The 22,518-nt window shown below is 44.9% G+C and overlaps 2 protein-coding genes across 7 annotated transcripts in view; both read left to right on the forward strand.

Moving 5' to 3' along the window:
* ALDOB (aldolase, fructose-bisphosphate B) overlaps window positions 1-22,518 on the forward strand; it is an 89,087-nt gene that overhangs the window by 5,153 nt on the left and 61,416 nt on the right. For 2 of the 4 annotated variants that reach the window (XM_070375185.1, XM_070375184.1), the window contains exon 2: window positions 14,426-14,477. The exons of the other annotated variants lie outside the window; for them this stretch is intronic. In XM_070375185.1, coding sequence (XP_070231286.1) covers window positions 14,464-14,477 — 14 coding nt within the window. In that variant the 5' untranslated portion in view covers window positions 14,426-14,463. The remainder of the gene's footprint in view (window positions 1-14,425; window positions 14,478-22,518) is intronic. 4 annotated transcript variants of the gene reach the window in all.
* The window catches only part of PGAP4 (post-GPI attachment to proteins GalNAc transferase 4), a 39,309-nt gene that overhangs the window by 4,633 nt on the left and 12,158 nt on the right, over window positions 1-22,518 (forward strand). For 2 of the 3 annotated variants that reach the window (XR_011465061.1, XM_070375186.1), the window contains exon 2: window positions 14,426-14,477. The exons of the other annotated variant lie outside the window; for it this stretch is intronic. The gene's annotated coding sequence lies outside the window, so the exon portion shown is untranslated. The remainder of the gene's footprint in view (window positions 1-14,425; window positions 14,478-22,518) is intronic. 3 annotated transcript variants of the gene reach the window in all.

Raw genomic sequence — 22,518 nt, forward strand, 5'->3', positions numbered from 1 at the left:
TCTATGGTCTCAAAATTGGAGACCACTGCATACCCGGCTCTTCTTTTTCCATCCAAGACAAAGCTGCTTCCATCAGTGTGCCAGATTTCCTCAGGATTGGTCAGAGGATCTTCTGACAATCCCTCTTGGGGTTTTGTCCAGTGGTCCAAGGTTTCTAGACAAGAGTGAAAGGGGAGAGAGCCCTCGGGGGTAGGGAGGAGGGGGGCTGGGTTAAGAACCTCACAAGGGGATATAGTGAGGCCTGGACTTTCCATCATCATTACTTGATATCTGAGGATTCTTTGATCAGACATCCATAAGTGGCCCCTCCCATTTAGGAGTTGTTTTACTTGGTGGCTGGTAAAAATAGTTAGTTTGCCCCCAAAGGAGAGTTTTAAAGCATCTTCTATCATGATTGCAATAGCTGCAAGATTTCGAAGGCAGGGGGGCCAACCTCGGGAAGTTGGATCGAGCCTCTTGGATAAGTAAGCTACAGGCTGGGGCTCAGATCCCAACCTTTGAGTTAACACTCCCAAGGCTATTCCCTCTCTTTCATATACATAAAGTTGGAATGCTTTTTCTGGGTCTCAAGGCAGGTGCCTGAATTAAGGCCTGTTTTAGTGTAGCCTCTGCCTCCTTTTGAGGAGTTCCCAACGTCAGTGGGATTGAATCATCTCGTCCCTTTAAGCTTTCATATAAGGGCTGGGCAATTAGACCATAATTGGGTATCCAGATTCTACAATAACCAGTTAGCCCCAGGAAAGCTCGCAATTGTTTTCGAGTCTTGGGGGAGGGCAACTGCAGAATTCCTTGTACCCGATCAGAGGACAGCCTCCTGGACACGTGTGTAATCTGAACTCCCAGGTAAGTGACCTTTGTCTCGACCATCTGTGCCTTAGCACGGGAGACTTTATATCCCCTTTCTGCCAAGAAGTTTAGAACCTGAATTGCATGTTGTTGGGCGCTTTTCTCATCTGGAGAGCAGATTAGTAGGTCATCTACGTATTGTAATATTTTCCCATTAGGTCCCACGTCCAGATCTAGGAGATCCCGGCTAAGGGCCTGTCCAAACAGGTGGGGGCTATCTCTGAAACCCTGAGGTAATACTGTCCAAGTCATCTGTTGGTGTTTTTCTCCTGGGGCCTCCCACTCAAAGGCAAAAAGGTATTGGGATTCTTTAGCCAGTGGTATGTAAAAAAAAATGCATCTTTGAGATCCAAGACAGTAAACCATTTGGCACTGGGTGGGATTTCTCCCAAGATTACATAGGGATTGGGTACTGTGGGATGGAGGGGGACTACAGCTTCATTTATGATCCGGAGATCTTGAACCATTTGCCAGGTTCCGTCTTTTTTCTTTACTGAAAGGATTGGGGTGTTACATGGCGAACTGGTAGGGACCAGTAGCCCACAAGCAAGGAATTTATTTATTAAAGGCTGTAGTCCCTCCCGAGCCTTTCTTTTGAGACGATATTGTTTCCGGTTAGGAAACCGAGTGGGATCTCGGAGGACAATGATGACCGGTTCAGCTTGGTGGGCTCGTCCAGGAATCCCCTAGTCCCACACCTGGGGGTTAATTTTGTCTTCCCATAGTTTTTGGTCCCTCTCTATTGAAGGTGTAATGGGTTCTTCAGTAGTAACCAGGAGCTGTAGAGCTCTAGCAGCTGAAAAACTTTCCATCACAAGGGTGGTCCCCAGTTTAGTGAGTATATCTCTTCCCAATAAGGGGGTAGGACACTCAGGGACCACCAGAAACTGGTGGGAAAATATTTGTCCATCCCAGCAACAAAGAAGTGCTCGGGTGAATCTTTTAGTAGTTGCTTTTCCTGTAGCACCCAAAATGGTACAGGTTTTGGAGGAGAAGGCTCTGGAGTAGGAGATCAAGACAGAGTAGGTAGCCCCTGTGTCAACCAAGAAATTCTCGGACCTACCTGCCACATCTAGTTGCACCCTTGGCTCCAGCCCCATGATGGTTATCTGTGACAGGTGGGCTGGCTGGAGCGGGCCGCTTCAGTCCTCTTGAACCATCGTGAGGGTAGGCTTGGCGCTTGACCTTGAGGCTCTTGGGTCCCAAGGGCAGAGTGCCGCCCAATGTCCCAGTTGATGGCATTTGTGGCAAGCCGTTCTAGGAGACTTGTCACGGTTTGGACACTCTTTGGCCCAATGCCCCACCTGTCTACAGATCAGGCATCTGTCTCGTGCCTTGTCCCTCAAGGACTCGGGGTGTGCCATAGGGCTTCTCTGGAGGGCGGCCAGCATCTGGGCATGCCTTGTCTCTTTCTTTCTCTCCTTCTCCTGGGCCTTGGCCTCCTTCTCCTGTTCCCTTTTATAAAAGGTATTGGTGGCTGTCTGGACCATCTCATCTAAAGAGGCAGCAGGGTCCTGCTGTTGTAGCTGCTGTAACTTAATTCTGATATCTGATGCACATTGGGACAAGAATTTGTTCTTTAAAATCACCCGTCTCTTGTTGGGGTTCTCATTGGGCTCCTGAGTTATTGCTGAGACCTGGGCACAGTCCCACAAGTAATAGGCTTCTTTATGTTTCCATAGGTAGACTTCCTTAGAGGTGAGTCTTTCTGAAGCTTATCCTACCCAGAACGGTTGCAACCTGAGAGCCAGGCGTCCCTGGGTCAGGGTGCAGATCCCCGGGCAGGCTGAGGCATGACAGCCTCCTAGAGATCGAATCCCCGGGCAGGTCGAGGCGTGACGGCCTCCCGAGAATTGGGTCCCTGGGCAGGTCGAGGCGTGACGACCTCCTGGGACCCCTGGGACTAGAGGATCCCCGAGCAGGTTGAGGCGTGACAACCTCTCGAAGACGGATCCCTAGGCAGGTCAAGGCGTGATGACCTCCTGGGACCCCCCGGACTGGAGTTTGGGCGTCCCCAAGATCTCCAGTGTGACCAATGCTGGGTAGAATTAAGAGATTTGTAACTCATTGCTAGTTTGCCCACCGTGGACAGGAATAGATACGATATAAGTTCATCTTACCCAGAACTGTTGCAACCTGAGAGCCAGGCATCCCCGGGTCAGGGTGCAGATCCCCAGGCAGACTGAGGTGTGACAGCCTCCTAGAGATCAAATCCCCGGGCAGGTCGAGGCGTGACGGCCTCCCGAGAATTGGGTCCCTGGGCAGGTCGAGGTGTGACGACCTCCTGGGACCCCTGGGACTAAAGGATCCCCGAACAGGTTGAGGCGTGACAACCTTTCAAAGACTGATCCCTAGGCAGGTCAAGGCGTGATGACCTCCTGGGACCCCCCGGACTGGAGTTTGGGCGTCCCCAAGATCTCCAGTGTGACCAGTGCTGGGTAGAATTAGGGGGTTGGATATTATAGAGTATTTCCCTTCCAAGGCCAACTATTTTCTGGTTGTCTCTCTAGAGAAACATTGTGGGCCTGGATGGGGCTCAGGAAAAGAGCATGAAACAGGAGGGAAGGGGGCAGAGCACAACCTTTGAAAGAATGACATAGCACAAGGGTATAATGTAAACCAATTAAAATCAATTGGGTCCAAGATGACAAGTCAAATTCAAGTAAACCTTAATCCCCAATCTATAAGCCAACAGACACACCCAGAGGTGGCAAGACAGCTCCAAGGCACAAGGTCAGAAGAGGGAGAAGTGGGTGGTTCCCCAAAGGCTGGGATGATCCTCTCACTCATTAGCATATGAATTCCATCCCCTCACAAAACCTAGCCAGGCCTAATTCCATGGCCGCAGCCCTTGCCCTCGGCAATGGTTCACACCCTGAAGAGTGGCTTCTCTCTGGATCCTAACAAATCTACCTCTTATCGCTTTGTCTCTCAATGAATTTTTGCAATGAGACATCAGAGCCTGAGTTTCACTAGTTTTGGCCGGGCTTGAGTCCCGGGAGAGAGCTGAAGGACAGGAGGAAAAAGCAGTGGGAAAAACATGCCAAGGAATCCCCTTCATAGCCCGCTGGAAAATTTGCTAAATATCTGACCGGTGCTCACAGTTTCATTGGTCTAATCTTTGGCACAGAGAAGAGAAAGGACAGAAGAACCCCACCAGCTTGGGTAACAGCTACTGGGGCTCAGCAGATAGCGCCTTTGGGACATGCTGAGGAGTAGGCTCTCCAGAGTCCCTCAATTGTGCCCCTGCGGCCCGCCTGTTCGCGGGAGGTTCGAGGAAACAAGAAATGAGAGATTGTAAAGGTCCCTCCAGCCATAGGAGCGAGGACCTCTTACCTTAACCGGAGGTCTTCTGGAATCTGAGACTGGGCCGTGTGAGCTTTCTGCTGAGTTTGTTTTTCGCTGTCCTGGTTTCCAGCACGATGGGGCTTCCCCTGCGCTGGGTTTCTTCGCCTTCCGCTTCTAGCACGGGAGCTTTGCTGAGCTGGGCTCCTGTTGTGCTTGGCCTCTTCCACGTAGAGGTTGTTTCAGCCAGGTTAAATCCGAGTCACGGCACCATAAATGTCACGCGAATGTATGTTCCTCGGTTCTTTGTCTCGTCACAACAAAGATTTGGAGCAACGGACATTAAAGCCCTCGGCGCGTCACAGCTCTCAGGTCTTGGACAAACCGTGCTACAGTTCTTAGGCAAATCAGTGTTACAGCTCTATTTTATTTAGAAGATAGCAGGAGAGTGAGAGAGAGAGAGAGAAAAGAGCACTCGCACGCGGGAGAGAGAGTCCGAGAGAGAGCGCTTTGGCTCCTCCTTTTATATGTTTTTTCCTCCACCTGGGCCTGCCCTATGCAAATTGGGCTTAGCCAGGAGTGCTGTTTGTTCTGTTTGTTCTGCCTGAAGTCTTCACTCTGGTCCTCGGACCTTCCTTGTCTTTTAGCCACCGCCATTTTGGACTCCTTTTCCCTACCTACCTAACAGACTGTAGCCCACCAGGCTCTTCTGTTCATGGAATTTCCCAAGCAAGAATACTGGAGTGGGTTGCCATTTCCTCCTCCAGGGCATCTTCCCTACCCAGGCATCAAATTCAAGTCTCCTGCATTTCCTGCATTGTCAGGAGAGTTCTTTACCACCAAGCCACATGGGAACCCCCACACTTTGGTCAAATTATCCATCCTGTCTCTGCTCCACCAAAAGGAACAAATCATCTTTGGATTCCTATAGGATCTTTGATAATTAGGGTCCTGAGAGTAAGTCCCCTGAGTGGCACATTCACTACCCCAGTGCCTGGTACAAGACTCAGTATTGGTTGAATTAAACTTTTAACTATGATCATAGAAGTAATGCATGTGCTTTCAGAAGGGTAGAAAGCAAGAGTGGAACCCTCCATCCCTCATACCTTCATCTCTCCTTCACTAAATTATACTCCACATTAAAAATAAAATGATCATACCATGTACCCTTTTCTACAATTTGCACTGACATAGTTTACATTTTTCAATTAGAGACTTTCAAACTGCTTTGTTCAATACAATGAATTACCATAAACTGGGCGGCTTAAGCAGAACATGCATGTCCCACAGTTCTGGAGTCTGAAGTCAGAGATTAGGGTGGGTGCCAGAGTAGTTGGGTTCTGATAAGTGGCCCTTTGCCTGGTTTATGGATGGCTGCCTTCCTGATTTGTACTCACTGGCAGAGGAGAGAGAAAGCAAGCTGTCTTCTGTCTCTTCTAATAAGGGCACTAGTCCCAGTAAAAGAGTTCCAGGGGCATGACCTTAATATCTCCCAAAGACCCCATCTCCAAACATCATCACATCAGGTATTCAGATTTTGATTATGAATTTGGGGATGAGGGACACAAACATTCATTCCACAGCAGGGATTTAGGTAAGGCTTTTTAAATGTCAGTATATTTAAACCCTTCTTTTTTCTTTTTAATGTGTCCATATCATCCCCATGTGTAATTATCTAAACATTGTTCCCTGTTGTTGGCCATTTCCTTTCCCTGTAGTTTGTCTATCCTTTCCTGTAGTTTGTCTAGCCATCTTGATGCCCTGCCCTCCATCTATTCCTCTCCCCATCTTTCTCCCTCTCTTTCTTACTTTCAAGCAAAATTTCTATGAACATTCCTTGTCTATGTTTGGTAGCATGTGTTGGCATTTCTGCAGAGTAGATTGCTAGAAGTAGAATTTCTATGTCAAAGGAGATACACATATAAAATTTTTGTAGATACCATCCAAACTTTCTCTCTAAGGTCACACCAATTTATATAAAAGTGCCGTTTACTGTACTGGCTCACTCTCTCAAAGAAAATTGAATTGATGTTATCTTAAATGTAGAGATTGATTTTGGAGCAAGAGACCTCCATCTCCTCTTTTATTAGTGAGGGTTCTCAGCAGAGAAGATGTTAATTTTATCCATTTATTAGACTTTTACATTGTCCTTCAGTGGGATTTTATAGAAGTGTATATTCTACATATTTTTTAAGTTTATTCTAGATATTTCTGGTTTCTTTTTTAGACCATTTTGACTGAGATGTTTTATCCCATTGATTAGTAATAGTCTGATTATATGAAAGCATATATGATTATGTGAAATCATATATATATGATTATGTAGTGTGTAACATAGCATAGGGCTTCCCAGGTGGCACAGTGGTAAAAAGAATCCCCTGCCAATGCAGAAGATTCAAGAAACAGAGCTTCCGTGGTGGCTCAGATGGTAGAGAGACTCTGCCTGCAATGCTGGAGACCTGGGTTCAATCCCTGAGTTGGGAAGATCCCCTGGAGCAAGAAATGGCAACCCACTCCAGGATTCTTGCCTGGAAAATTCCATGGACAGAAAAGCCTGGTGGGCTACAGTCCGTGGGGTCACAGAGTCAGACATGACTGAGTGAGCACACACACAGATCATAGCGTATATTATTTTTGCATACTAATTCTGCTCCCAAACACATTCTGAAAGTCTGTACCATTTCTAATCATCTTCCAGTGGATTTTCTTGGCTTTCCAATCTATGCAGAGACAGTATTGCATAATGGTTGAGAACATGAGTTCTGTAAACAGTCTGCTTGCTTTTCAAGTTTTGCCACCTATTTAAAGCTTTGCTAACCTTGGGTACAAGTTAATTGTTCCTTAATTGTTTTCAGATATAAAATGGATTTAATAATAGTACTTCTCATAGGCTTCTTATGAGAATAAATGAGATGCTTAAAACAGTGCCCATAAGAAGTGCTCAGCAAGAATTTCCAAGTAAGTTGATCTCTACGCATTATATGACCAGACTTTTTGCTACTCCCAATTTTATATCTTAGGAATTAAACCCTATAGAAGTCTTTTATTTGCTTAACAAACATTAAACCTTTTCTGTGCAGAGAATCCTGTTCTGTGTCTGTGAAGGATATCAAAGATAAATCAAACTGAGTCTACTAATAGGGGTTTATAAGTCCAGTTCAGATCAGTTCAGTTCAGTCACTAAGTCATGTCCAACTCTCTGTGACCCCGTGAATTGCAGCATGCCAGGCCTCCCTGTCCATCACCAACTCCTGGAGTCCACCCAAACCCATGTCTATAGAGTCGATGATGCCATCCAGCCATCTTATCCTCTGCCATCCCCTTCTCCTCCTGCCCTCAATCTTTCCCAGCATCAGGGTCTTTTCCAGTGAGTCAACTCTTTGCATGAGGTAGCCAAAGTGTTGGAGTTTCAGCTTTAGCATCGGTCCTTCCAATGAACACCCAGGACTGATCTCCTTTAGGATGGACTGGTTGTATCTCCTTGCAGTCCAAGGGACTCTCAAGAGTCTTCTCCAACACCACAGTTCAAAAGCATCAATTCTTCGGCTCTCAGCTTTCTTCACAGTCCAACTCTCACATCCATACTTGACCACTGGAAAAATCATAGCCTTGACTAGATGGACCTTTGTTATAAGTCCAACTAGGTTGTAAATCACAGGCCGTGAATTAAGCCATGTAAGATAGCATGCATCATATAGAAAGTTTAAGCTTTGAAATTTTTCCTGTGTTTGAATTCTCTGCTTTCACCTTGGTAGCATTGTTTTTCCATTTAAATGAGATTAGTTCCATTAATGTTTGAGAGTTGCTCTTTGGTCAGAAGAAATATACGTAAGACTAGTCCAGAACCTGGACACATAGTAGGAGCTTAACTGTTGTTGTTTAGTTGCTAAGTTGTGTCCAACTCTTTGTGACCCCATAGACTGTAGCCCACCAGGCTCCTCTGTCCATGAGATTTCCCAGGCAAAAATGCTTTTGCGGGTTGCCATTTCCTTTACCAGGGGATCTTCCCAACCCAGGAATTGAACCCTTGTCTCCTGCATTAGGAGGTGGATTCCTTATCGCTAAGCCACCAGGGACGCCCAGGAGCTTAATAAGTGGTAGCTACAAATAGATGTAGTTTAAAGTAGAAAGTGACAAATGAATGTTCTGGAATGAAAGTTCATGTAAAGGACCCTAGAACTTGAAGAAAAAAAGAAATTATTTCTGTTTGGGTGTGTTTACCTGAAACAGATTGCCATTTATTTCTCCAGCAAAGATGGGTTTATTTGGGATCAGCAGAGAACTGCAATTCAGGATCTACAACCATGGTGAGTCATGTGCAAGTTTCTGCACATCAAGGGAAGGCAAATGTTTTTATGGAGGGGAAAAGAATGTTGGAAGGCAATAGTAAACCAAGAGCTCATGACTTTTTGTTGGCTGAGTCCTTGCCAGGAAAGAAGGGAAGTCTTTCTTCTTCCTGGTTACTCTCTGTTGTCATTCTAGGACCTGAGAGCTCCCTTTCCGGTCCTCGAGCTCTATTTAATTGAGTTTTCTATTTATTAATTTTTTTTTTATATCTCCCCCTTTTGATGAAGATCTGTTTCCAAAAGCATTGCTTATCAAGTGACAGGTTTTCTACTTTCAGAGGCATTTTGTTCTTCAATGTAAGGAAAGACCTTTTCTAGGTATTATGTCTCATGTTGGAGGGAATAGATTAGGAGTCTAATTATTAAGGTCACATGTGAGTTACAAGGAGGGGTAGGAGGGAGAAAGCTCAGGCACTTTTCATTTAAAGTTCATGTGTCATCAATATCATAGACATGAGGGATTTCCCTGGTGGTCCAGCAGTTGAGAACCACCTTCCAATGCAGGAGGTGTGGGTGTGATCCCTGGTCAGGGAACTAAGATCCCACGTGCCGTGGGGCAACTAAGGCCACACATCACAACTAGAGAGAAGCCCTCCCACTGAAACAAACAAAAAAAAATCCCTCAAACCAACAACTGAGACTGGATGCAGCCAGAAACAAATCAGTTCAGTTCAGTCATTCAGTCGTGTCTGACTCTTTGTGACCCCATGAATCGCAGCATGCCATGCCTCCCTGTCCATCACCAACTCCTGGAGTCCACCCAAACCCACGTCCATCGAGTCAGCTTGTGCTTCCTCCAACCCAGCGTTTCTCATGATGTATTCTGCATATAAGTTAAATAAGCAGGGTGACAATATACAGCCTTGACGGACTCCTTTTCCTATTTGGAACCAGTCTGTTGTTCCATGTCCAGTTCTAACTGTTGCTTCCTGACTTGCATACAGGTTTCTCAAGAGGCAGGTCAGGTAGTCTGGTATTCCCATCTCTTTCAGAATTTTCCACATTTTAATGTGATCCACACAGTCAAAGGCTTTGGCATAGTCAATAAAGCAGATGTTTTTCTGGAATTCTCTCACTTTTTCGATGATCCAGCAGATGTTGGCAATTTGATCTCTGGTTGCTCTGCCTTTTCTAAAACCAAAAATATATATTTTTAAAAAGGATCATTGACATTAGAGATCATTTGAAGTGTTGTGTCATTATCAATAATTTGGCGATAAACATCCAACAGGACTGGCCCAGATATCTTAAGAAAGGTGTCTCATCAGATGTCATCTGCTTCAATTCTGAGAAATCTTTACTTTCAGGTCAATAGATGATGTACAGATCCGGTTAGGGTTTTATGCTCTCTTTAGGTGTGTCACATGTCCAATAGTCTGTTCCTTGTAGTTTGGCACCACAAGTACCTGGTAGGGACATTTCCAGTGAGGCTGAGGAGCATTTCTGGAGGTGACTTTTTCACTAGATGAAACCTCCACATTGTAAGATGTGATGCTTAAGGTTTTCATCTCCCAAGAGTGTGCGGTGAAAACACTGCTCTACCACACATTGATATTATTAATAGAAGCAATTCAGTTCAGTTCAGTTCAGTCACTCAGTCGTGTCCGGCTCTTTGCGACCCCATGAATCGCAGCATGCCAGGCCTCCCTGTCCGTCACCAACTGCCGGAGTTCACTCAGACTCACATCCATCGAGTCAGTGATGCCATCCAGCCATCTCATCCTCTGTCGTCCCCTTCTCTTCCTGCCCCCAATCCCTCCCAGCATCAGAGTCTTTTCCAATGAGTCAACTCTTCCCATGAGGTGGCCAAAGTACTGGAGTTTCAGCTTTAGCATCATTCCTTCCAAAGAAATCCCAGGGCTGATTTCCTTCAGAATGGACTGGTTGGATCTCCTTGCAGTCCAATGGACTCTCAAGAGTCTTCTCCAACACCACAGTTCAAAAGCATCAATTCTTCAGTGCTCAGCCTTCTTCACAGTCCAACTCTCACATCCGTACATGACCACAAGAAAAACCATAGCCTTTACTAGATGAAACTTTGTTGGCAAAGTAATGTCTCTGCTTTTGAATATGCTATCTAGGTTGGTCATAACTTTCCTCCCAAGGAGTAAGCGTCTTTTAATTTCATGGCTGTAGTCACCATCTGCAGTGATTTTGGAGCCCCGAAAAATAAAGTCTGACCCTGTTTCCACTGTTTCCCCATCTATTTCCCATGAAGTGATGGGACCGGATGCCATGATCTTCATTTTCTGAATGTTGAGCTTTAAGCCAACTTTTTCACTCTCCACTTTCACCTTCATCAAGAGGCTTTTTAGTTCCTCTTCACTTTCTGCCGTAAGGGTGGTGTCATCTGCATATCTGTGGTTATTGATATTTCTCCCGGCAATCTTGATTCCAGCTTGTGTTTCTTCCAGTCCACTGTTTCTCATGATGTACTCTGCATATAAGTTAAATAAGCAGGGTGACAATATACAGCCTTGATGAACTCCTTTTCCTATTTGGAACCAATCTGTTTTTCCATGTCCAGTTCTAACTGTTGCTTCCTGACCTGCATACAGGTTTCTCAAGAGGCAGATCAGGTGGTCTGGTATTCCCATCTCGATCAGAATTTTCCACAGTTTATTGTGATCCATACAGTCAAAGGCTTTGGCATAGTCAATAAAGCAGAAATAGGTGTTTTTCTGGAACTCTCTTGTTTTTTCCATGATGCAGCGGATGTTGGCAATTTGATTTCTGGTTCCTCTGCCTTTTCTAACACTAGCTTCAACATCAGGAAGTTCACGGTTCATGTATTGCTGAAGCCTGGCTTGGAGAATTTTGAGCATTACTTTACTAGCATGTGAGATGAGTGCAAATGTGCGGTAGTTTGAGCATTCTTTGGCATTGCCTTTCTTTGAGACTGTAATGAAAAATGACCTTTTCCAGTCCTGCGGCCACTGCTGAGTTTTCCAAATGTGCTGGCATATTGAGTGCAGCACTTTCACAGCATCATCTTTCAGGATTTGAAATAGCTCAACTGGAATTCCATCACCTCCACTAGCTTTGTTCGTAGTGATGCTTTCTAAGGCCAACTTGACTTCACATTCCAGAATGTCTGGCTCTAGGTCAGTGATCACACCATCGTGATTATCTGGGTCGTGAAGATCTTTGTTGTACAGTTCTTCTGTATATTCTTGCCACCTCTTCTTAATATCTTCTGCTTCTGTTAGGTCCATACCATTTCTGTCCTTTATCAAGCCCACCTTTGCATGAAATGGTCCCTTGGTCTCTCTAATTTTCTTGAAGAGATCTCTAGTCTTTCCCATTCTGTTGTTTTCCTCTATTTCTTTGCATTGATCGCTGAGGAAGGCTTTCTTATCTTTTCTTGCTGTTCTTTGGAACTCTACATTCAGATGCTTATATCTATCCTTTTCTCCTTTGCTTTTTGCTTCTCTTCTTTTCACAGCTATTTGTAAGGCCTCCCCAGACAGCCATTTTGCTTTTTTGCATTTCTTTTCCATGGGGATGGTCTTGATCCCTGTCTCCTGTACAATGTCACGAACCTCCATCCATAGTTCATCAGGCACTCTATCTATCAGATCTAGGCCCTTAAATCTATTTCTCACTTCCACTGTATAATCATAAGGGATTTGATTTAGGTCATACCTGAATCGTCTAGTGGTTTTCCCTACTTTCTTCAATTTAAGTCTGAATTTGGCAATAAGGAGTTCATGGTCTGAGCCACAGTCAGCTCCCGGTCTACATTTGTTGACTGTATAGAGCTTCTTCATCTTTGGCTGCAAAGAATATAATCAATTTGATTTCAGTGTTGACCATCTGGTGATGTCCATGTGTAGAGTCTTCTCTTGTGTTGTTGGAAGAGGGTGTTTGCTATGACCAGTGCATTTTCTTGGCAAAACTCTATTAGTCTTTGCCCTGCTTCATTCTGTATTCCAAGGCCAAATTTGCCTGTTACTCCAGGTGTTTCTTGACTTCGTACTTTTGCATTCCAGTCCGCTATAATGAAAAGGACATCTTTTTGGGGTGTTAGTTCTAAAAGGTCTTGTAGGTCTTCATAGAACCGTTCAACTTCAGCTTCTTCAGCATTACTGGTTGGGGCATAGACTTGGATTACTGTGATATTGAATGGTTTGCCTTCGAAACGAACAGAGATCATTCTGTCATTTTTGAGATCGCATGCAAGTACTGCATTTCGGACTCTTGTTGACCATGATGGCTACTCCATTTCTTCTGAGGGATTCCTGCCCGCAGTAGTAGATATAATGATCATCTGAGTTAAATTCACCCATTCCAGTCCATTTGAGTTTGCTGATTCCTAGAATGTTGACGTTCACTCTTGCCATCTCCTGTTTGACCACTTCCAATTTGCCTTGATTTATGGACCTGACATTCCAGGTTCCTATGCAATATTTCTCTTTACAGCATCAGACCTTGCTTCTATCACCAGTCATATCCACAGCTGGGTATTGTTTTTGCTTTGGCTCCAGCCCTTCATTCTTTCTGGAGTTATTTCTCCACTGATCTCCAGTAGCATACTGGGCACCTACTGACCTGGGGAGTTTCTCTTTCAGTATCGTATCATTTTGCCTTTTCATACTGTTCATGGGGTTCTCAAGGCAAGAATACTAAAGTGGTTTGCCATTCCCTTCTCCAGCGGACCACATTCTGTCAGATCTCTCCACCATGACCCGCCGTTCTTGGGTTGCCCCACAGGCATGGCTTAGTTTCATTGAGTTAGACAAGGCTGTGGTCCTAGTGTGATTAGATTGACTAGTTTTCTGTGGGTATGGTTTCAGTGTGTTTGCCCTCTGATGCCCTCTTGCAACACCTACCATCTTACTTGGTTTTCTCTTACCTTGGGTGTGGGGTATCTCTTCACGGCTGCTCCAGCAAAGTGCAGCCGCTGCTCCTTACCTTGGATGAGGGGTATTTCCTCACCGCCTCCCTTCCTGACCTTCAACGTGGGATAGCTCCTCTAGGCCCTCCTGCGCCCAGCGCAGCCACCTCTCCTTGGACGTGGGGTTGGTTCTTCCGGCTGCTGCCCCTGGCCTCCGGCGTCAGGGCGTGGGGTGGCCCCTCCCAGCCACCGCCCCTGGCCTCGGGCATAGGGGCGTGTGGTAGCTCCTCTGGGCCTCCACCCCTGGCCTCGGGCGTGGGGTAGCTCCTCTCGGCCACTGACCCTGACCTTGGACGCGGGGTAGCTCCTCCTGGCCACCGCCTCTGACCTCAGACTTGGGTAGCTCTTCTTGGCTGTTCTTGCGCCGTCACAGCCTGGCACTCTCAGCCGCTGCCCCTGACCTCGAACGTGGGGTAACTCCTCTTGGCCGCCACCCTTCAGGAACCTAGAAGTTAAATAAGCAGGGTCACAATATACAGCCTTGATGTACTCCTTTTTCAATTTTGAACCAGTCAGTAGTTCCATGTCTGGTTCTAACTGTTGTTTCTTGACCCACATACAGGTTTGTCAGGAGATAGGTAAGGTGGTCTGGCACTCCCATCTCTTTAAGAATTTTCCACTGTTTGTTTGTGATCTATACAAAGGCTTTACTGTAGTCAATGAAGCAGAAGTAGGAATTTTTCTGGAACTCTTTTGCCTTTTCCATGATCCAGTGAATACTGACAGTTTGATCTCTGGTTCCTCTGTCTCTTCACAAACCAGCTTGTACATCTAGAAGTTCTGGGTTCATTTACTGCTGAATCCTAGCTTGAAGGATTTTGAGTATAACCTTGCTAGCATGTGAAATGAGTACAGTTGTATGGTAGTTTCAACATCTTTGGGATTGGAACAAAAACTGACATTTTCCAGTCCTGTGACCACTGCTGAGTTTTCCAAATTTGCTGACATATTGAGTGCAGCACTTTGACAGCATCATCTTTTAGGATTTGAAATAGCTTAGCTGGAATTCCATCACTCTCACTGTTTTGTTTTGTTTTGTTTTGTTTTGTAGTATTGCTTCCAAAGGCCCACTTGACTTCACACTTCAGGATGTTCAGCTCTAGGTGAGTGACCACACCATCTTGGTTATCCAGGTCATGAAGACCTTTCTTGTATAGTTCTGTGTATTCTTGCTGCCTCTTCTTAATCTCTTCTGCTTCTGTTAGATCCTTACCATTTCTGTCCTTTATCGTGCCTATCCTTGCGTGAAATGTTCCCTTGATATCTCCAGTTTTCTTGAAGAGATCTCTAGTCTGTCCCATTCTATTGTTTTCCTCCATTTGTTTGCATTGTTCCTTTCAGAAGCCCATCTTATCTCTCCTTACTATTCTCTGGAACTCTGGATTCAGTTGGCTATATCTTTCCCTTTCTCCCTTGCCTTCCTGTTCTCCTCTTTCCTCAGCTATTTATAAAGCTTTCTCAGACAACCACTTTGCCTTCTTGCATTTCTTTTTCTTTGGGATGGTTTTGGTCACTGCCTCCTGTGCAATGTTGTGAGCCTCCATCCGTAGTTCTTCAGGCACTCTGTCTGTCAGATCTAATCCCTTGAATCTATTTGAAATGTCTACTGCATAATCATAAGAGATTTTATTTAGGTCATACCTGAATGGCTTAGTGGTTTTCCCTAGTTTATTAATTTTAAGTGTGAACTTTGCAATAAGGAACTCATGATCTAAGCCACAGTCAGCTCTGGTCTTGTTTTTACTGCATAGAGTTTCTCCATATTTGGCTGCAAAGAGCATAATTAATCTGATTTCTTTTGGTATTGACCATCTGATGATGTTCATGTGTAGAGTCGTCTCTTGTGTTGTTGGAAAAGGGTGTTTACTATGACCAACACGTTCTCTTGACAAAACTGTTAGCTTTGCCCTGCTTCATTTTGTACTCCAAAGTCAAACTTGCCTGTTATTCCAGGTATCTCTTGACTTCCTACTTTTGCATTCCAATCCTCTATGATTGAAAGGACATCTTTTTTTGGTATTAGATCTAGGTCTTATATGGAGAAGGAAATGGCAACCCACTCCAGTATTCTTGCCTAGAGAATCCTATGGACGGAGGAGCCTGGTGGGCTGCCATCTATGTGGTCTCACAGAGTCGGACACAACTGAAGCAACTTAGCAGCAGCAGCAGCTAGGTCTTATAGGTCTTCATAGAACTGGTCAACTTCAGCTTTTTCAGCATCAATGGTTGGGTCATAGACTTGGATTACTGTGATATTGAATGGTTGCCTTGGAAACAACCCAAGATCATTTTGTTGTTTTTGAGATTGCACCCAAATATTGCACTTTGGCCTCTCTTGATAGAAGAACATTTCTTCTAAGGATTCTTGCCCACATTAGTAGATACAATGGTCATCTGAATTAATTTTGCCCATTCCCATCCATTTTTGTACCCTGATTCCTAAGATGTCAATGTTCATTCTTGCCGTCTCCTGTTTGACCACTTCCAATTTACCTTGATTCGTGGACCTAACATTCCAGGTTCCTATGCAATATTATTCTTTATGGCATCGGACTTTACTTTCTCCACCAGACGCATCCACAACTGTGTGTCGTTTCCACTTTGGCCCAGTCACTTCATTCTGGAGCTTTTAGTAACTGCCCTCTGCACTTCCTGAGTAGCATATGGGACACCTTCCCACCTGGGGGGATTATCTTCCGGTGTCATATCTGTTTACCTTTTCATACAGTCCTTGGAGTTCTCCAGGTAAGAACTGGAAAGTGAAAGTCACTCAGTTGTGTTGAACTCTTTGCAACCCCATGGACTGTAGCCCACTAGGCTCCTCCTCTGTCAATGGAATTCTCCAGGCAAGAATATTGGAGTGGGCTGTCATTTCCTCTCCAGGGGATCTTCCTGATTCAGGGATCAAACCTAGGTCTCCAGCATTGCAGGCATATTCTTTACCATCTGAGCCATCAGAAAAGCCCCAAGAGTACTGAAGTGGGCTGTTATTTCCTCCTTCCTTGGACCATGTTTTGTCAGAACTCTTCACTATGACCTGTCTTGGGTGGCCCTACATGGCATGGCTCATAGCTACATTGAGTTATGCAAGCCCCTTCGCCCTGACAAGGTTGTGATCCATGAAGGAAACTTAAGTTTGTAACAATCTCTTTTCTGATGTCCTGGCTCTGTGCAACATGCCACACACTCAGGGAGTAGCTTGTAAAGTGTTCAGTTCCTTACCCAGGAAAGAGTAGGAGGTGAGCATTTTTTGGCCTTTTCTTTCACCACTGAGCCCTGGAGGTTCAGCAATGGAGAGTACTCACATACCCATTAAGAACTGCTTCTTTCTTTGCTGTTCCTGTTGGTCTAATGGATGTGTGCCCCATTGGTCTTTAGAGCTAGGTGTTTGGGGCCTGTCCATCCAGTGGGAGCCTTGAAAGTTGGAGCTCTGTGTATGTGGTCCAAATCTTTCACTCAGGGACCAGCTGGTTGTTGTGGGTGTGTTCGTCCCAGTTGACTGGCACTGTGCCAGGTTGGAATTTATGGTAAGAGCTTGTTTTGATGTGGGTATTTTCTTATTTGCCTGATATGTAGGAGTCACTCAGCTAGGTTCTGGATTTCTCTTAGAAGGAATTTTCCTTGTGCAGCTGTACATTCAATATGTCCATGGGAAGAGGAAAGATCAGGAGCATTAAATGTTGTCATCTTTGTCTCTCCCTGAGTTTGCTTCTTTTAATGGGTAGCTGTATCCCATTCTTTGGAGGTACCATAGTTTATTTGACTCACTCAATTGATGGGCGCTTGGCAATATTCTGCTCTTCTATTTGGTACTACAAGTCATTCCTCACACATGAGAATATATATCTAGGAAAGAATGCTAGAAATTGAATTGCTGAGCTTTAGGGTGTCTTGTTGCATGCGTGCATGCAAAGTTGCTTCAGTCATGTCTGACTCTTTGCTTCCCTATGGACCATAGTCTGCCAGGCTCCTCTGTCCATGGGATTCTCCAGGCAAGAATACTGCAGTGGGTTGCCACGCCCTCCTCCAGGGGATCTTCCCGACCCAGGGATCTAACACACGTCCCTTATGTCTCCTGCATTGGCAGGCAGGTTCTTTACCACTAGTGCCACCTAGGAGGCCCCAGTGTGTCTTGTTAGATAGTTCTAAATTAATTCTACAGAGGTTGTGCCAATTTACAACTCCCATTTTGTTAATGCAAAACACATGAGTACCTATGTAGTAAGTCCTATGTTTATGAAGACTAGGAACGGCTCCTCTAGGAGACCGTGTTACAGAGTGAGAAAAAGCTATCTATATGAAAAGGCAAGGAAAGATGTGGGGATTAGAATGTTCTCGGGTAAGGGAGTTAAGTGAGCAAAGGCCAGGAGATGGGCAATAGATTAGGACAGTTGATGTTCTGAAAGAAGATCATCATATCTAGAGGTGCCTTGCTCACTGGCTATCTGTGGCTATTCAGTTCAGTTCAGTTCAGTCGCTCAGCCGTGTCCGACTCTTTGCGACCCCATGAATCGCAGCACGCCAGGCCTCCCTGTCCATCACCAACTCCCAGAGTTCAATCAAACTCATGTCCATCAAGTCGGTGATGCCATCCAGCCATCTCATCCTCTGTCGTCCCCTTCTCCTCTTGCCCCCAATCCCTCCCAGCATCAGAGTCTTTTCCAATGAGTCAACTCTTCACATGAGGTGGCCAAAGTACTGGAGTTTCAGCTTTAACATCAGTCCTTCCAATGAATACCCAGGACTGATCTCCTTTAGAATGGACCAGTTGGATCTCCTTACAGTCCAAGGGACTGTCAAGAGTCTTCTCCAACACCACAGTTTGAAAGCATCAATTCTTCAGTGCTCAGCTTTCTTCATAGTCCAACTTTCACATCCATACATGACCACTGGAAAACCCATAGCCTTGACTAGACGTACCTTTGTTGGCAAAATAATGTCTCTGCTTTTCAATATGCTATCTAGGTTGGCCATTAACTTTCCTTCCAAGGGGTAAGCGTCTTTTAATTTCATGGCTGCAATCACCATCTGCAGTGATTTTGGAGCTCCAAAAAATAAAGTCTGACACTGTTTCCACTGTTTCCCTATCTATTCCCCATGAAGTAGTGGGACCTGATGACATGATCTTCGTTTTCTGAATGTTGAGCTTTAAGCCAACTTTTTCACTCTCCTCTTTCACTTTCATCAAGAGGCTTTTTAGTTCCTCTTCACTTTCTGGCACAAGGGTGGTGTCATCTGCATATCTGAGGTTATTGATATTTCTCCCAGCAATCTTGATTCCAGCTTGTGCTTCTTCCAGGCCAGCGTTTCTCATGATGTACTCTGCATATAAGTTAAATAAACAGGGTGACAATATACAGCCTTGACGTACTCCTTTTCCTATTTGGAACCTAAGCATTTAAATGTGGCTCATGTTGAATTGAGATATGCTGTGAAAATAAAATACACACTGAATTTCAAAGACTTTAGTATGGAAAAAAGAATATAGAATGCCTCATTTGTAATTTTTTATGTTGGTTTCATGTTGAAATCATAATTTTGATGTGTTAAAATACAGTATTAAAATGAATTTCATCTGTTTCTTTTTACTTTTTTATTGTGGCTGCTAGAAAAACTTTAACTACATATATGGCTTACAGTATATTTCCATTGGACAGTCGTAGTCTAGAGCATAGAGTTGGTAAACTATCAGTTGCAGGACAGATTTGGTCTACAGCCTGTTTTGATGTGACCTGAGTGCTAAAAATAGTTTTTACATTTTTTCAAAGAGTTAAAAAAAAGAAATAATATAAGGGGAATATGCAACTGTGGGTGATCAACAAAGTCTAAAATACTTACTGTCTAGCCTTTATTAGTCTAGAACATACAAAGAGGGCAGTAGAACAAGATATCAAGGGAGGGCAGGGTCCAGATCATAAAGGGCCTTTTGAATCACAATAAGTTGTTTAGATCTTATTAAAAGAGCAGTAGAAATATAAGAATGGTTTTAAGCAGGAGCATGACATGATCAGATTTATATTCTTAAATAATAATTGTCTGTGCGTGTGTGCACATGTACTCCTTGAATAGTCTACCCCAGGACTTATTTGGACTAAAGAGTGTCACTTTCTTGTTTTACCAAAAACTCACTGGAAGAGGGTATTGAAGGAGGTTGGATGGCAGTTTTACACCAAACCTGGAGTTCTGCATTGTCATCATAATTGCACTGTCATCTTAGCACTTAATATGTGCCTGGCATTTTCTGAGCTGCATGTCTTATCTCGTTGACAGCATTTTGTTCCTTTAAGTAGTTGCAGCTCCCTTAGCAAGGTAGAACAGTATGAACAAGAAACCACCTGAATGACTCCATTCCTAAGACCAAGTAAGGCTTTGGTCCTTGGCTTCCACTGGTAGTGATGTGGAACTGGTTGAGGCCATGGGAATGTGTGCAACCATGTGACTGAACAGATCCCAGGGAGATGCAACCAATCTGCAGTACTTTGGAAGTCCACATCCCAGCAAGGACTGCATACTACTCAAACCTCTCCCTGCTTATTTCCCTCTTTAATAGGGAACTGGAGATCCCTATCCAGGTCTCTTACTAGTACTGGGATAGTCTGTCTCACCTCTGAGGTCCCACAATATAATCTGTTTCTGTTGCTGAAATGAGACTTGTCTCTCTACTTCCTTGAATTACTATGTCATCATACCATAGAGAGAGGTTTGGTATTTTACACAACTCTAATGGGCAGGGTGGGCTTCCCAGGTTGTTCAGAAGTAAAGAATCTGCCTGCCAATGCAGGAGATGCAAGTTTGATCCCTGCGTTGGGAAGATCCCCTGGAGGAGGAAATGGCAACCCATTTCAATTCTTGCTTGGAGAATTCCAGGAGCAGAGGAGCCCGGTGGGCTATAGTCCTTAGGCTCGCAGGGTCGGTCGTGACTGAGTGAATGAGTGTGTGTGTGTGTGTGTGTGTGTGCATGCGTGCACACACACACACACACACAATATGGGCAGGGTAGGCTAACCACTGTAATAAGTCAAAAACTCATTAGTGGCTATATACAACAGTTTGTGTATGATTGACAACACATCCCACTCTAGGTTGGATGGGTGCTGGGAGGTGAGCAATAGGAGAGACCTCAGTTCTATGCAGTCATTCAAGGACCCAGGCTCACGCCAGCTTGTGGCTCCTTCCTCCTCTAGATCCACCAAGGCTGTCCAGCTAGCAGGTGGAGAAAGAGAAAGTCAAGAAGGCACAACTGCTGTCAGTTACCTTGATCTGGAAGTCATAGCTGTCACGTTGCTCACATTTTACTGGCAAGCCTGAGTCACATGACCCCACCTGAAGATGGTAGGCTAGGAAATGTGATCTTTCTGTGAGAGCACTAGAGAGCACAGCAACCTCACATGGTACCCGGGCAGTTCTTCTTTAAGATAACTCACAAGCTAGGCCATTTTCTTCCCAATATGTGCAAATGTTATTATACTTCTCAGGTAAGAGATTTGCCTTTATTCTATAGAAACCATTTAATTTTACACTGACCTTACTGGTGTTATACTGGCTTTGTCCTTTTAGTTCTGTTTTTTGTGCAAGTCTATTTTCCCTCGGATTTTAGACCTTCTTACTCCTATTACTAAGTTTGTATGTACAGTCTGTGTATGTATGTGTTATATATATATAGGCTATATATATATAGGCTTTCCCAGCGGCTCAGCAGTGATGAAGTCATCTGCAATGCAGGAGTTGGGAAGGGTTGGGAAGATCCCCTGGAGGAGGGCACCGCAACTGAGTCCAGTATTCTTTCTTGGAGAATCCCATGGACAGAGGAACCTGACAAGCTACAGTCCAGAGTCACAAAAATTCAGATGCAACTGAAGTGACTAAGCACACACATATGTGTATATATGTACATATATACAGGCTGTGCTGCATAGCATGTAGGATCTTAGTTCCCCAACCACAGATTGAACGTGTTCCCCCTGCAGTGGAAGCACAAGTCTTAACCTCTGGACCACCAGGGAAATCCCCATATGGGTACATTTTAATGTCATTTTACTCTGTATTATTTTACTCTGTAACACACTTAATCTTCACAGTAACCCTATGAGATGGGTATTATTATTACCTCCACTTTAGAGGTAGAGAGATGTGGAGAGATGCAGTGACCTTTTACCAAGTGAGTGGCTGAGCTGTTTTCACTCCAGCGCGTGCCTGACCTCAGGCCTGAACTCTGAGAGAAGACCTCATGTTACATTCCTTTCTGGACCAGGCTAGACCAACTTTTTCATCTTCCTCTCTGCCTCCGCTTTGCCTACCTCACAAAAAGCTGCCCATACATCTTCTTTCAGATATTTCCTCCCTTTTCAAACTCTGGGGCTCTAGAGTTCACTTGCATATGTAGGGAGATCTTGTCTCTGACTGGTTCCCATGGTAGTTTTATAAAATATAAAATGGGGGGAGGAGCCAAGATGGCGGAGGAGTAGGACGGGGAGAACACTTTCTCCCCCACAAATTCATCAAAAGAGCATTTAAACGTCGAGTAAATTCCACAAAACAACTTCTGAATGCCGGCAGAGGACATCAGGCACCCAGAAAAGCAATCCAACTCTTCGAAAGGAGATAACTGAGTGGCGGGGAGGCGATAAGTCGCAGCATTGGCGCTCGCCAAACACCTCATCACTTGAGCTGCTCGGACCTGGGAAGAGCACAAAACTCAGGCCCAACTGAGTCTGCGCCTCTGAGGACTACCTGAGTGCCTGAACCTGAGCGGCTTGGACCTGGGAGGTACATGCAGCCCAGGGCCAGCCTCGGATTGTTCCCAGCGGAACAACCTAGAGCCCGAGCAGTGTGGGCAGGGAGGCTACATGCGCCGTGAGTGGGGGCAGACCCAGTGTGGCTGAGGCACTGCGAGCGCACGCCAGTGTTATTTGTTTGCAGCATCCCTCCCTCCCTCCCCACAGCGCGACTGAACAAAGAGAAGAAATACAGCTCCACCCATCAGAACACCGACACAAGCTTCCCTAACCAGGAAACCTTGACAAGCCACCTGTACAAACCCACACACAGCGAGGAAAAGCCACAATAAAGAGAACTCCACAAACTGCCAGAATACAGAAAGAACACCCCAAACTCAGCAATTTAAACAAGATGAAGAGACAGAGG

The sequence above is a fragment of the Bos mutus genome, chromosome 8, assembly GCF_027580195.1.
Source record: "Bos mutus isolate GX-2022 chromosome 8, NWIPB_WYAK_1.1, whole genome shotgun sequence".
In the NCBI taxonomy this organism is placed as follows: Eukaryota; Metazoa; Chordata; class Mammalia; order Artiodactyla; family Bovidae; genus Bos; species Bos mutus.